Source organism: Vipera ursinii (genome assembly GCF_947247035.1).
Source record: "Vipera ursinii genome assembly, chromosome: Z".
Taxonomy (NCBI): domain Eukaryota; kingdom Metazoa; phylum Chordata; class Lepidosauria; order Squamata; family Viperidae; genus Vipera; species Vipera ursinii.
In genome coordinates, this window is record NC_139517.1 from 27,594,662 (window position 1) to 27,609,600 (window position 14,939).

General features: G+C 39.9%; 1 protein-coding gene across 2 annotated transcripts; it reads left to right on the forward strand.

Moving 5' to 3' along the window:
* The first annotated feature begins 346 nt into the window (after positions 1-346).
* Positions 347-14,567, forward strand: RUVBL2 (RuvB like AAA ATPase 2). Of its 2 annotated transcripts, none has more exons than XM_083376227.1 (15): positions 347-436; positions 3,211-3,259; positions 3,802-3,857; positions 5,534-5,675; positions 5,829-5,958; positions 7,041-7,107; positions 7,248-7,354; positions 7,860-7,953; positions 8,304-8,427; positions 9,867-9,961; positions 11,126-11,244; positions 11,774-11,893; positions 12,053-12,182; positions 13,149-13,263; positions 14,242-14,567. In XM_083376227.1, the coding sequence occupies exons 1-15, from the start codon at positions 422-424 to the stop codon at positions 14,265-14,267; spliced, it is 1,389 nt and encodes a 462-aa protein (XP_083232353.1). In that variant the 5' UTR covers positions 347-421; the 3' UTR covers positions 14,268-14,567. The 2 variants fall into 2 exon arrangements, with proteins under 2 accessions (XP_083232353.1, XP_083232354.1); XM_083376228.1 differs by lacking the exon at positions 14,242-14,567 and adding an exon at positions 13,866-14,231.
* The last annotated feature ends 372 nt before the right edge of the window (positions 14,568-14,939 follow it).

The following is a 14,939-nucleotide window of genomic DNA, read 5'->3' on the forward strand; positions in this document are numbered from 1 at the left end:
ACGCCTGAATGAGTCCCCCCGATGATTGCGACTTGCTCCGTTCCTCATTTGATCCAAAACGAGATACGGGGCAATTCCATTTTTTTATTTTCCCCCCCCCCCGCCTTTCAGTACAAGCGGATCATAAGGCGCTTAGAGCAACGTCATTGCCAGGGGGCCCGAGGACAAGCAGGAGGCGGATTGAACGCAATCGTGCCTGCAAAGGACCAATGAAAGCGTTCAGAGTGCTTCCATAGAGAGCCGAGCTAGGGCGGTCGAAAAGCCACCCGAGAAGACCAAAGTGATCATAGAAACTCGACTGCAAATTCATCAAGCCACTTCCTGTTTCCGTCTTTTGCTGCCGGGCCTCCAGTGGTTTGGAGAAGGCGGAGCGGGCTGGAGCTTAGAAACGGCGCGAGAGGAGGGTTGCAGGAATAGCAGCATGGCAACGGCCGCGGTGAGCAACAGCCTCGTTTTCATTCTAGGAAGAGACACCATTAACTCTCTTTCCCCACACGAATACACTCCGGATCTTTGGTCATCACTGAGCTTCTGGTGGGGGACCGAGGCCGGAGTAACACCCGTGGGATGCATTAATGTGCCTCCTCATTCACTCCCTTCTAGAAAACACTAGGCTTCTCCTGCCTGCTCTGCTTCACATGCACTGGATTACAGCTCCCATCATTCACTCCCAGTCCACGTGAAACAGTAGTTCAGCTCGTTGGGAAGACAGCACTTTGCGGACTGGGATATATTTCCATATCGTGTGAATTGCATTTATATATAACTTTCCTCCGAGAAGTTTACTAGTTCTGTTTCACCACTTGCTAGTTTGTCCTTTAACTTCGCAAACTAGGCTGGGATTTCTGAAATAATACAGCAAGCTTTTTACCGGTGCGCTGACTTCTGTTAATCTGATTTCGTTTTGAGTTCACAAAATGTTAACCAGGTTGTTGAGACTTAGCAATAGTCTTTGCACAATATGTATAGCTTGACTAAGGTTATCCTTATGAATTTTTGCAAGAGTTTAACAATGGTTTAATGTATAGATTCTGAAGAGACATTAATTCAATTACTTGTTTAAGCATGTTGTATGAATGTAACCTATTGTCTTTTAGGATGGACTTCAACTCCCAGAATTCTCTGGTCTGCATACTGGCTGGGGAATTCTGAAAGTCCACTCATTTTAAAGTCATCAAGTTTGAGAAATACTGTTCTAGACTATATATCTACTGCACATTCTCACAACTTCTCTCTTATCCCCTTTCCTGAGTCAGTTATATCACTGCTGCTAGGAGAACGTTGAGACAGTGTTAACTTGTCTCCCAATGATTCTGATTAGTATTTCTACTTCTCTGTTATCAGAATGAAAAAGTATCCCCCAGCAACATCCAAAACAGTTGTTAGGTGGCTATCTGAGAATTCTTTTTGCCCCAGCAATTATGGGTCCTGTTAAACAACTGATACAAGTCTGACAATTTTGGGGGAGAAATTGGAATGCTATATAGTATATTGCCAGTTTGATGTAATGGTTAAGGCACAAGGCTAGAAATTGAAGGACTATACGTTTTAGTCTTGCCTTATGTGCAAAATCAGCTAGGTGCTCTTGGCCAGTCACACTCTTTCAGCCCTAAGAAGCAGGCAATGGCAAACCCACTTTTGTAATCTTGTCAAGAAAACTTGCAGGGATTTGTTCAGGTATTTGCCAGGAGTCAAAAAGTGACTTGGGGAAAAAAATGTCATGTACCTTGCCAAATCACATTTTGAACTATTTAGGAGTATTAATCTAGATTATCTCTGATATTAAACCACCACAATATTCTAAGCACATTGTTGTTTGCTCTGGCTGTCATGTTTACAAAGTCTTCAGCTTGTGTCCTTTCATTCAGTGACCATTTAAACTTATGGTAGTGCTGGAAAAAATAATGGATGTAGATCAGTCCTCAAAGTTCTGGCCATTGAAGTACCCCTATGGTCATGTGATCACAGTCCAGGCACCTGTGTGCTCTGCTTGTGGCAGGAACATTGCAGGGATCTGGAGTCACTGATCACAGTGCCATCTTCCCTTTGGGCTTTCTGCAAGTAAAGTCAGTGGGGAAGTCATTGGGAAAGGACAAAAATCATTTCTTGCTTTTTCTCCCTCTCACAGCACTTTCCTGCCCTTCTACAGCCTCTCCCAGCCCTCCATTGGCCTCCTACAACTCAAACAGAACCTGCAGTGGGCCTTCCCTGCCTTCTGTGACTTGTGTACAGCCTGCACTAGCCCTCCCCAGCCTCCCCACTCACACTCCTTACCGGGAACTCATACCTCTTTCTGCTTAGTGATTTTGTATCTTGGGGTTAGGCGGTATCACTGAGCAATGCAGTCACATGATGTCACACTTAGAACCACATTGCTTAGCAACACCAATTGCCATCATAACCCAAGGACTACCTATATGTGTGTTCACTCAAATACAACATTTATACAAATGTATGCTATCATTCATATAGCTACTGTACTGTATTCAGTTTTCCAGTCTGACCTCATTCACAGTACAATACTGCTTCAACTTGTCTATCTATCTCTTTGCCCATCTTTTCTTTTTCCTCTTTTCTTTCCATGTTCCCATTACATTTTATTTTGTTCCATCCATTTTGTTTCATTCCATATATATTGATTTTTTTAAATCAAGTGGTTGATTAAGAGTCATGTGTATATATGTATATGTGTGTGTGTGTGTATTTATATGTGTGTGTGTATGTATGTATTTATGTATGTATGTTAGACACAAACAACCACATCCAGACATGTATACTTTAAGGCAGACAGGTCAAACTCATGACGTCATGTGACGTCACGCGACGTATCGGAACTTTTTCCCATTGCCGGCAATGGGATGGGCGCGGTTTCTCTGTGACGCTCCGGCCCGTGGGCCGGCAGTTTGATACCCCTGCTTTAAGCTAATTGTATAATTGTGTTTGGAGTGATGTGATAACAAGAGAGTTCACATCTGGAATTTCAATACTGTAGCTCATTTTGCATTTTGTGGTTTGGATGCTACTCAGTTAACAGTATACATTACTTTATATGAGGTGTTTCCAAATGAGATATCTGTTTTGAAAAAAATATAGAAAGCGATCTGTTCTATGTCTACTTAGCTGAAAAATTCAGACCAAAATGTCTTACTTATTTGAGATTTAGGACAGAAAGTTTTTGATATATGAACATCATCTTCTCTCTTTTCTCAGGCTACGAAAGTTCCTGAAATTCGTGATGTTACCAGGATTGAACGTATTGGTATGTTTTCATTGCTGCCTCTTCCTAGGATGATTTCCAATTTTACCCCTATGGGGTAGTTTATTATTAAATCAATAATTACGGGACAAATTTAATAAATCAGTGTGGAAATGGCTGCCAAATCAAAAGCTACTGTAGAGTTAGATGGCTTTGTAATTTTGATTCTCATGGTATACAGTAAGGCAGTTAATGCTGAGTGTCAGGACAGATTCTTTTATTTGTGACTTCCAAATAAAATGGAAAAAAAATTATCTCCTTTATTTTGAGTGAGGAAAATTAAACATTTTAAATAGATCTTTAAATAGGCTTAATCTACTATCTGCAGACATCATCTTCCTACAAATTAAAAAAAATACAGCTTTAAAAAAAACCTTCCAAAACTGTCTCCACCTACCTACTTGAGATTGCCTCAATAACTTTGCAACTGTGGAAGTTGCCTTCCCCCCCAAAAAAATGTTAAGTAAAGCCTCCAGTCAGAAAACTGTCTACTTCCAGTGTAAAATGTCACTAACCTCTTTTCAAATAATCTGTCATCTTCACAGGCGCCCATTCCCACATTCGAGGACTTGGCTTGGATGATACCTTGGAACCTAGACAGGTACTTGAAAAAAAACAATTTTCAGAAAGTTTTGGGATTGATTGAAGTTGGGAGAAGAAGCAGTTTGTTCAAATGAGAGAGTAGAAGAATTTGTGCAATAATTGAGGAGAGAAATTTAGTGTTTAAATTTAAACTGAGAGAGAAGAAAAATTATTAGTCAAATTATTCAGTTAATTGGCTTCATCTATGCTGATGGGTTTTTCAGATAAATGAATTTCATTATAAATAAATTCTCTTTTAAAGATAAAAATATGTGAAACATATTTATTCAGTTAAGAAAAAAGTTATTTAAACCGTTGTATTATACCGTGACCGTGAGCCGTGACCAGGGGGGCTTTTGCCCAGGTTCGCCTGGTGCGCCAGTTGCGTCCCTATCTGGACCGAGACGCCCTACGCACAGTTACTCATGCGCTTGTGACCTCCCGTTTGGACTACTGTAACGCTCTCTACATGGGGCTGCCCTTGAAGATCACTCGGAGGCTTCAACTGGTGCAGAATGCGGCCGCGCGAGTTGTAATGGGGGTTTCCCGATACTCCCATGTAACACCTCTACTCCGCGAGCTGCATTGGCTTCCGGTTGCCCTCCGGGTGAAATTCAAGGTGCTGGTTATCACCTATAAAGCCCTACATGGCCTGGGTCCGGGATATCTGAGGGAACACCTGCTGCCGGCATCAAATGCCCTTCGCCCAGTGCGCTCCCACAGGGAGGGTCTGCTCAGGGTCCCGCCGGTAAGAGACTGCCGGCGGGTGACACCCAGGGATAGGGCCTTCTCGGTGGGAGCGCCTGCCCTCTGGAACCAGCTGCCGGTGGAGCTGAGAACTGCCCCCGACCTTCGATCATTCCGCCGGGGCCTGAAGACCTGGCTCTTCGAGCTCTCGGGCCCAGACTGAGGAGGAATTTTTAATTTGGGGTTCTTTTTAATTGACTACAGGGTTAATTTAATATTTTTTAATTTGGTTCTTAATTTTTGTATTTTGGATTTTTTAATTTCCTGTAAACCGCCCTGAGTCCTCAGGGAATAGGGCGGTATATAAATATAACTAAATAAATAAATAAATAAATACATATGCTATGATAGTCGCGGGTGGGGGTGAACTTGGTGTCATAACTTCGAATCTGAGTTATCTTTTAGGGGGCCTGTCATAACTTCCAATAGTCACTAAGTGACTGGTCATAAGTCAAAAACAACCAATACTATGATCTCTGTGTGTGGAGTTTTTTACACACACACATACACACACAGACACACATGGGAGTGAGGTTTATTTTGCTTTGTTATCAAGATAAAGACTGGTCAGCTTTGGATTAGTTTTTCTCTGGTCATTTTTATTTACAAGCACAATGTAAGTAACCTCACTACTATTTATTACTTGAATGTTTTCCAGGAAATTATTCATCTTAACAATCTCTTACTGTCATAGAAAATAAACAGTATAGATAAAGTTCTTGATTGTAATTTTGCAGTTTAAATACAATCAATATAGGGCTAAATCTGTAACCCATTACATGCAGCATTTGAATAATGTTAAATTGTGCATTTTAGGAGAGATTAACAGGTTAAGTGTTATAGTATGGGAATGCAAATGTGAGAAATACGCTTTGTGAGGATTGTAATAAAGGAAAGATAATATTTCCAATGTGTCCATTTTTCTTTCCCCCCTCCTTTTCCTGTTAGGTATCCCAAGGCATGGTAGGACAGTTGGCCGCTCGTCGAGCTGCCGGAGTGATTTTGGAGATGATAAAGGAAGGCAAAATTGCTGGTCGAGCTGTCTTGATTGCTGGCCAGCCAGGCACAGGAAAAACAGCCATTGCCATGGGTAAGGGCAGATTCTAGAAACCAGCAGTGAGTTGCTGATATCTTGAATGGTGATGGGTCTATCAATATGGAGGTTCCTCATTCTCAATTTCTTTTCTTGAATAATTCTGGCTGCATTCTCATAATGTAGTAACTGCGCTATTGTCTCTTCTAGGCATGGCCCAGGCACTGGGTCTTGACACTCCTTTTACAGCGATTTCTGGAAGTGAAATTTTCTCTTTGGAGATGAGCAAAACTGAGGCACTAACTCAGGCCTTTCGCCGTTCCATTGGTGTTCGCATCAAGTAAGAAGTTGCCACAAATTTGTATTCTTTGAGAATACAGGGTCAAGGGTTCCAACAGAAAGGACATTTCTTAAGACCAGAGAATTAAACGAGGAAATCAACAGCCAGGTTTCTTACTATGAGGGCAATTCAGAAATAAACCCCCATTTGGTTATCAATGACAGACACTCACAGATACAGAACTTTTATTATACACATTAAAAAACTACATTACATTACTTTTCAACATAATCGCCATTCAAATTGAGGCACTTAACATCTTATAAGGTTTGAAATTCTGTAGTAGTCGCTCGGCGCCAAGTTTGGGCTATGGGAGGGGGGATCAAAAACATCCCAATGGAACTTCTTCAAAAGCTCTTGGGTACGTCTAAGCAATGTGTGGGCAAGCAATGTCGTGAACCAACGCCAGGCTGGAAGTGGTGCCATAGAAAATCCCGCCAAATGTGAAGATGCCAAAGGAGCAACACTAGGGAAGTTCATGGAGTGTGGTTCGACCATCAATTCTATGAAACGTTACAAAAACTCGACGAGCCATCCATAACAAGTATTGGGGCATGCTGGCTTCCGGTGTGGTGTTGGTTCACAATAATACTCGCTGACACACTGCTAGATGCACCCAAGAACTTTTGAAGCAGTTTGTTGGGATGTTTTTAATCAAACCCCCCCCCCCCCATAGCCCAGATTTGGCACTGAGCAACTACTACAAAGGAATTTCAAACCTTGTAAGATGTTATGACAAATGCCTCTATTTGAATGGTAATTATGTCAAAAAATAATGTAATGTTGTAGTTTTCTAACATATATAATAAAAGTTCTGTATCTGCGAGTGTACAGAAATGTTTATACACTGATTTTAGCTTGTTAGCTGCAAATATTTTTTGTGTTGCTTTCAGTGGCATTTTGCTAATTACTGTGACACAATAAAACTACTATGGCTTTAGCTATTTAAATGGGAATTAGAAACAAATTAATAAAAAATTTCTTGATTGACTTTGAAATTATATTTCCACTTATGCAAAGGGAGTCTTTCTGTAGTGAGACGTGCTACTTTTTCTAATGACCATTTTAATGCCTTTTTACAGGGAAGAAACAGAGATAATTGAAGGTGAGGTTGTGGAGATTCAAATAGATCGTCCAGCAACTGGAACTGTAAGTTGATGCTAGAATAGAACAATAGGGGAAAGATGAAGTTGACTTGTCCAATTGCCTAGTACTGGTTGTACTTATAGAAGTGTCTTTGTTAAGGCCACACTCACTGGAGATTGTTGATTGCTCCCTTCCTGTTGCAGGGCGCCAAAGTTGGGAAGCTGACCTTGAAAACTACAGAGATGGAGACGATCTATGATTTGGGCACTAAGATGATAGAGTCACTTACCAAGGAGAAAGTACAAGCTGGGTGAGCTCTGGGCAAATAAGAGGAAAACAGTTGCAAGAGATAGCAACAGACACATGAAAATCAAGGGCTTGTACTAGATAAGCAGTGGCAAAGAATTTTTTTATTTGTCTGGTTTCTAGAGAGTGACTTTGTCAAAATCACTCAGTGAATTCATGGTCAAGTACAGACTTGAATGTCAGTCTTTCTGATCTGATGCTTTTAACTCTTCTCTGTCTGGTTTTCCCAGCGGACATTGGGATGAGTTGTCATTGCTATCATTGTGATTAATGGAGATCATACAATGAGAAGTGTGTATGTGGTAAAGCAAAAAGGATAGCAGACAGAGAACAGAAAATAAGTTCATCCTTAAAAAAATATATTCATTCTTCTTTCACTGGTGACTAGAAAAGAGAAATTAACTGGTACTTCTGATGTCACGGGAGACATTGAGTTTCTTAATGAAATGCCTTTCATTCATTGTGGAATGGCAGGCTCAATCCAAAGTTACCTCTGTTTGTTTCTACAGGGATGTCATTACTATAGATAAAGCTACAGGAAAGATTACCAAACTAGGACGTTCATTCACACGGGCCCGGGATTATGATGCAATGGGCTCTCAGGTATTGTCATGAGGCAGAAGGTAAATTTGGGGGAAGCTATAAAGAGACCCAAGGATCACTATGTAGAGAGGGGAGGCAGGGATTGGTACAGCTTTTACAGGCACTATAGACTGGCCAAGATGTAGAGGGTTAGCTTTGTCGGCAGAAGGTCTCTAGGCCCTGCTAAAGAATCCTGGGAAGCAGGAATCAGAAAATTCTTGGAGAGTAGATAGTGGTGGGCTTAGTTAGATGCTATAACAGCTTTACATGTATCCATTTTTCAGATGCTTTCTGTCTGAACTCAGAATTAAAGGGTTGGGTTGGGAAGCAGTTAGAGAGGATTCAAGTTTAACTATATCTCTTTGATTTAGACAAAGTTTGTGCAATGCCCTGATGGAGAGCTGCAAAAACGCAAGGAAGTCGTGCATACAGTCTCACTACATGAAATTGATGTCATCAATAGCCGCACCCAAGGATTTCTGGCCCTCTTTTCTGGTAGGAAGGTGGAGTGGGAGAAAATGGAGATTCTGTATCAAAACTCTGGTGTTTGGTATTTTCAGTTAAGGAAGAAGTCATAGTTATTACACTGGATTCAAGATGCTAAGATACCATAGGACAGTGATGGTGAACCTTTTAGAGACCGAGTGCCCAAACTGCAACCCAAAACCCACTTATGTATCATTGGGTGCCGGGTGGGCGTGGTCCATTGGGTGAGTGTGGCTGCGGTGGTAATGGCAGACTGGGTGGGACTAAAAAGTTCAATCAATCAATTCCAACTTTGTGAGATCTTTTTTTTCCCCACAAGAAGTTGAAATTGATTGATTGATTTGAACCCCCCCCCCTTTTTTTTGCACATAGCGGCGGAGGCCCAAAGTGAAAAGATTTTATAAAACCCAGCTGAAGGCCTAGGACTGGGGCGACAGCGCATGTGCCCACAGAGAGAGCTCTGCGTGCCACCTGTGGCACGCGTGCCATAGGTTCGCCACCACAGCCATAGGATATCAGATACATATGATATATGATATGATTTATGTATATACAGCATACATAAATATATTTTCTCTAAGTGTCTTAATGTAGCTTTTCAGTTTATGACAGATCACAAATCCTATTATTTTATGGTGGCTGGAGATTGTAGAAGTTGTAATTCACTATAGTTATATGATTGGCAAAAAATGATCAATAAGTTTAATACAGGACAGCAGTTCCTTTACAATTTTTATGTCCTATAATCCAACACAAATAATAGCATTCCAGTATAATGTAAATTTTGAGTGCAACAACCTGGGGGGGGAAAGTTCCATATCTTATAATTCTTTTAACTTTAAGCCTGTGGAATTTATGGAATATTTATTGTTATTAATAAAAATGTAAAAATTATGTTTTTGGCAGTTTATGTGCAGATGATATAGGATACATAAGGATTGTGATATTTATGTAATGGTAATTAACAGTCAGGGTTCGATAAGCCAGATAGGTTGTGTATTTTAACAAGTATTGAAATTATATCTGATAGATATATGGGAAATTTAAATATGGGATAACAGTGGGTATAATCTTCATCATTTACTCTTTTTCTTTTTTTTATTTACCTAAAAGTATTTTGGATAGTATTTTGAGAAATTGTAATTATTGAACCCTTTAAGTGAGAAAATATCTCCCAAGCCATAAAACAGAAAATGGCTTTTAGGGTGGGGAGTGGGAGAGTAATCTTGCATTTCTAAAAAATTGCTTTTTAACATTATTATAGTAATGTTAATAAATTTTAGTAAGGAAAGAAGTAAGAAACAAAGGGTAAATGATTCTTATATATTCTCTCCTTTCTACTCTTTGAATTAAAGTGAGGTATTTTTAGATTCCATCTACATATTGAGCTGAAAAGTATGGGTAACAGTGACTCATGTTTCCTCTCACTTCTGATCCTACATTTCCAGGTGACACAGGAGAAATAAAGTCAGAGGTGCGGGAGCAGATAAATGCAAAGGTAGCAGAGTGGCGAGAAGAAGGCAAAGCTGAGGTGATCCCTGGGGTGAGTTGTACATTTTAGAATGTGGATTAAATCTCCCTCATTTTGTAGTCCTTATCAACCATTTATTCAGCAACCAAACTTAAGGTGTTGAAAAAATAAGTTTATAACTAATTTATGACCATTTATGACCTTTCTAGTGTCCCTCAGTCACTTGATCATGATTATAATCAGTACGCATTGTGCTTGACCTGTTTTTTTTTTTTTTTGAGGGGGATATTTCCATTAACATGTAGAGCAGAGAGATTGGAAAAAAGGGGAGTTCAAGAGAGTAAGCCATTTGTACACATTAAAAGCAGTGCAGTTGCACCAGCGGCAAGCAAGGGAAAAGGAAATATTACCTACAGAAGTCACTTGCTTCCCACCCACAGAACAGAAATATTGGAGAAGAAAGGATTTCAAGAGAATAAGCTGCTTACACAATAAGAAAGATAACTAGTTCCTTGAGCAGTCAGAAGGGCAGAGGAGTGGTTAATAGACAAACAAAAGCCAAAGGTGTGAAACTGAATACCCTTTTCTCTTTTTAGACAGAACGCACAGTGACAGTCATGTAACTCCCCAATTAGTAACCACTTCATTTAGCAGAGGAGTTGCCAATCCTACTTAGAGTGAGGACTATTTATATTTTATTTCTGACTTGAAAGTTCTGTTGTGACTCAGGGCCAGCCTGTGGGTCCGACAGCCGGCTCCGACGTATCGGAGGACTCAGATGAGGGGGAGGAGGGAGACGAACCGGCTGATGATGGTTTGGAGGCTTTGCAGAGTCCTCAGCCGGGGACCTCTTCTCAGCTGCGTGAGCCCGAGAGTGCGGAGGATGATGACCCACAGCTGGCCCTGTTCAAGGACGCCCGACGCAGGAGGCAGTCGAGCAGGAACAAACAAAGAAAGGCTATGGGACTCCTCGGGAGGAGGCACAGGGAGACCACGCCCTGAGCTCTCTATAAAAGGAGTGTTTGGGGAGGGGCTGGTTGCTGAAAGCAACTTTTCCGCTTGAGAAGACAAGCTCTAGTGTTTTTGTTAACTGCGTAATTAAATCTTGGCAGAAGCCTTTTAGCCTTGGACGCTCTCCAGTCTCTTCTTTCTGATAAGGGGTTTGTTAGAAGAGGGCTGGTTCAGAACAAGTTCTGGAAGGATAAACCTCCCATATATTTCCTCCCTATTCTATAGGTTCTCTTCATTGACGAAGTCCATATGCTGGATATTGAGTGTTTCTCCTTTCTTAATCGAGCCCTGGAGAGTGACATGGCACCTGTCCTCATCATGGCCACCAATCGTGGCATCACTCGGTTGGTATCAGGCCGAAAGGTTTCACTGTGGAGAAATGCATTAAAAATCAACTTCTACAGTATCCAGATTATGTAGCAGTCCTGTTCTTCTTTGCCCTGCATAACTGATTGCCTTTGATAGGCTCGTTAGGGCTCTGAAATGATTGTAATGCTTATATGGATCATCACTCCCTTTTAACGAGATTAAAATTGAAATGCAATGAGAGTTTGCTCTGTGCACTGAAGGAAGACAATGAGATATTGATAGACAAAGATACAGTAAGTATTAGAGACGCTGGATGTTTTTAGTAAAGTCAGCTAAGATTGCACAGAAACTATTGTTCTCAAGTAATGACTTTTAATGGGATAATATCAAACAAAGGTGAATGTGATAACAAATGCAGTAGATTTATTTATATTCATTCAGAAAGGAAAACCTGTTGTCCAAAGATGACCCCTTAGCATTAGATCTATATGCTATTCTTTCTACTGGCTTATTAATCCTGTGGAACCCCCCCCCCCTTGTTAATTTCTTTTCCTTGCAATGCAGAATTCGTGGCACCAACTATCAAAGCCCTCATGGCATTCCTATTGACCTACTGGATCGTATGCTGATTATTTCAACCTCTCCATACAGTGATAAGGAGACCAAGCAAATATTGAAAATCCGGTGAGTACATTGTAAGAGTTTCTGCCCTGAAACAATGCTCCTACATATTTCCTGTATCACAATTGCCCCCTTCCCAACTACAACCCTTACAACCGTATATATTTTTCTACTTGAGATGAGGTGTTCTGTATGCTGATTATTGTCAGACTTCTCTTTCAGCTGTGAAGAGGAAGATGTTGAGATGAACGAAGATGCCTATACAGTACTAACCCGCATTGGTTTGGAGACTTCCCTCCGCTATGCCATCCAGCTCATCACAGCAGCCAATTTGGTGTGTCGCAAAAGAAAGGTAAGCTCAGACCTTGGTATGGTGTTTCAATGTCTTCTGGAAGGAGAGCCATATCACAATGTACCATGCTATTGCTCAAGATCTTTAGATGGCCAAGGCTATCCTACTGTTCTTCTCAATCCCCTCTGCAGTAAAAAATCTATAAACGGATCAGGAACTATGGATAGAGTTATATCACTATTTATGGACAGCTTTAAAATTTTCCCAGTATGTGATAAAATTAAAAGTTTATTAATGAAAAAGAACTGAGAGACATAAAGCAATGACAATTTGAAAATTTGTAGTGTAATTATAATTTTGAGATCTTGAGAGTTATATATTGAGTCCAAAAAATTCTGGATTTCCAGCTTGTTCCTTTTACTCAGAGACACAGACATGTGGAAGGAAATTGCATATCCATTTGTATTTGTATTGTTAACTCTGAACTAAAATCTCCACTTTTTCCACACACTTTTTATATTCTACAAAACTGAAAATGTTATAGGCTTTGGTTTGAATGCCAAAAGAATCAGTGTTGAAAAATATTTGTGATATCGTCTTGATTGCAGTGGCTCCTAAAGTCAAGATTCCCATGAATTTCTTATTTCCCACATTGGTTATTTCCATGTTGGTAGTTTTCTCACACCTCCCAGTATTATGGTGCATTATTGCTTCATCCACTTCACATGAAAACAGTGTTGTTTTGGCAACCCTTGTTCATAACATGTCTTCATAGTCATCACTGGGGAAACTTATTTTTTGAAAGGAACCTTTCTCCTTACTCAACACAAATACTGTACATGACATAAAACTATCATCAATTATTCTGTATCTTCACAATAGTTACTGTATACTTATTCTGACAGTGGAAAGTGTGGTCATGAGCAGAAGAGTTTTCCTACTTTAATGGTGGAGTTAGTGAGGGTCCTTTTCATGGGTTGTTGCCTGTGCACCAGAAATACTCACTCTTTCCTTTTATGTCCTCAGGGCACAGAGGTTCAGGTTGATGACATCAAGCGTGTATATTCTCTGTTCCTGGATGAGTCACGCTCCACTCAATACATGAAAGAATATCAAGATGCTTTTATGTTTAATGAACTCAGTGAGTAAAAGTATGAGTGAAGACTGATGAGAGCTCTCCCATCTTCCCTAAAACCATCTTCCCCTGTAGCAGCCATTTTCCCTAATGGCAACATTTGTACACTGCTATAACGCTTGAGTTAAAAAAAAAAGTAACATGCCAAATTATGAACTATCTAAGTACATTTTGACAATATGTTATATGAACTCAAATCATTCTATTGAAGTTAAGACTTGATCATTAAGTATATAAATTAATTGCAAACAATTTTTTTTATTGAAAAGTTTTAAAATACATTTTAAAAAACATCCTCCCCCCCCACTTCCCCTCCCCCCCTCGACTTCCCAGAGCTGAATACAGGGTATTAACTGTTACCAACCTAAGCTAAAATATGCTAACTAACAAAAAACACATTACGTTCTATCGCACTTTAACTCCTCTTAAACATAACTAAATAACCAAATAATAATGAGTAACTAATAATACATCATATAATACTAATACTTATTCATATGCTAAATGAAACTTTTTAGTCCCATATTATTAATTGCAAACAATTGAGCTAACTTAAGCCAGGCCACCAAACGTTTGGACTCCACATCCCGTTGTTTTTTCTTTTACAGTAAAATGAATGATTTGAGCATGTACCAAGCTTTCCCATAGCAAAAGACCACATTATGGTTTGACTGCCAAAGCTGCTAAACAGAATATGAAATGGGAATATAGAACAAGATGATCCAGGGTGCAGGCTGACAAGTACGGGCACACTTGATACTAATGCCCTTTATTTGGTCCTTGGTCTCAATTGCTGTAGACTTCCTAATAATTTGTAAAAAGAATTCTGTGATTATGTGGGAACATGAGGAATGTCATGGAGTTGAAATTTTAAGAACAGGTCCTCTTAAAACAACAACTATTTGTTGAGGATGATCTGATTATCCCCCAAATCAACTTAGTAGGGTTTCTCCATCTTGAAGATGTTTTGTTTTTATTTTTCAGGAGGGGAGACCATGGATACATCATGATAAGGCTTAAATACCCAGATCAGACGGAGTGTGAATTGATATTCCTTTTCTGGTTATTAGTTTTTTTATACAAATAAAACTGGATTTCCTGAATTTCTGCTTGTTTCGAATAGGAAAGGCAACAAAAATCACAGTTTATTTCAATAATTGTTTCCTGTGCAGTAATGGAAATCCATTACAGCATTGCTTATTGCTCTGTAAATATGGTTCTTTTCTCAAATAGATTTAAGTCTGTTAAATTCTGCAAGCTTTTTTTCCTGTGACCCAACATTCAGACTCTCATTAAAAGGATTATATATAATATTTTTATATATGAATGAATGAACCTTTATTGTCAAAGTACAACCATGTATACATTTAGCTGAGCCTCCCTTCGTGCTCCCACCCCCCAACCCACAGTGAGAACAAACCCTCCATCTTATTACACCATGTGAACTAATTGCACCACGCACCGGCCTCGCAAGTCAGTTCTGCATAAAGTTTATAAGAATTATTTCCTGTTCAAAAGCCTAACAGCCCACGGATAAAAGCTGTTTTTCAGCCTGTTGGTGCGGCTGGCTATACTCCTATATCTCCTATTAGCATTGTCTCTTCCTTTTTCCTCCCCAACCCATAAAATAGCCCATAATGTTGGGTGGAGAGGCTTATAAGAAAAGACAAAAGCATTTTGAC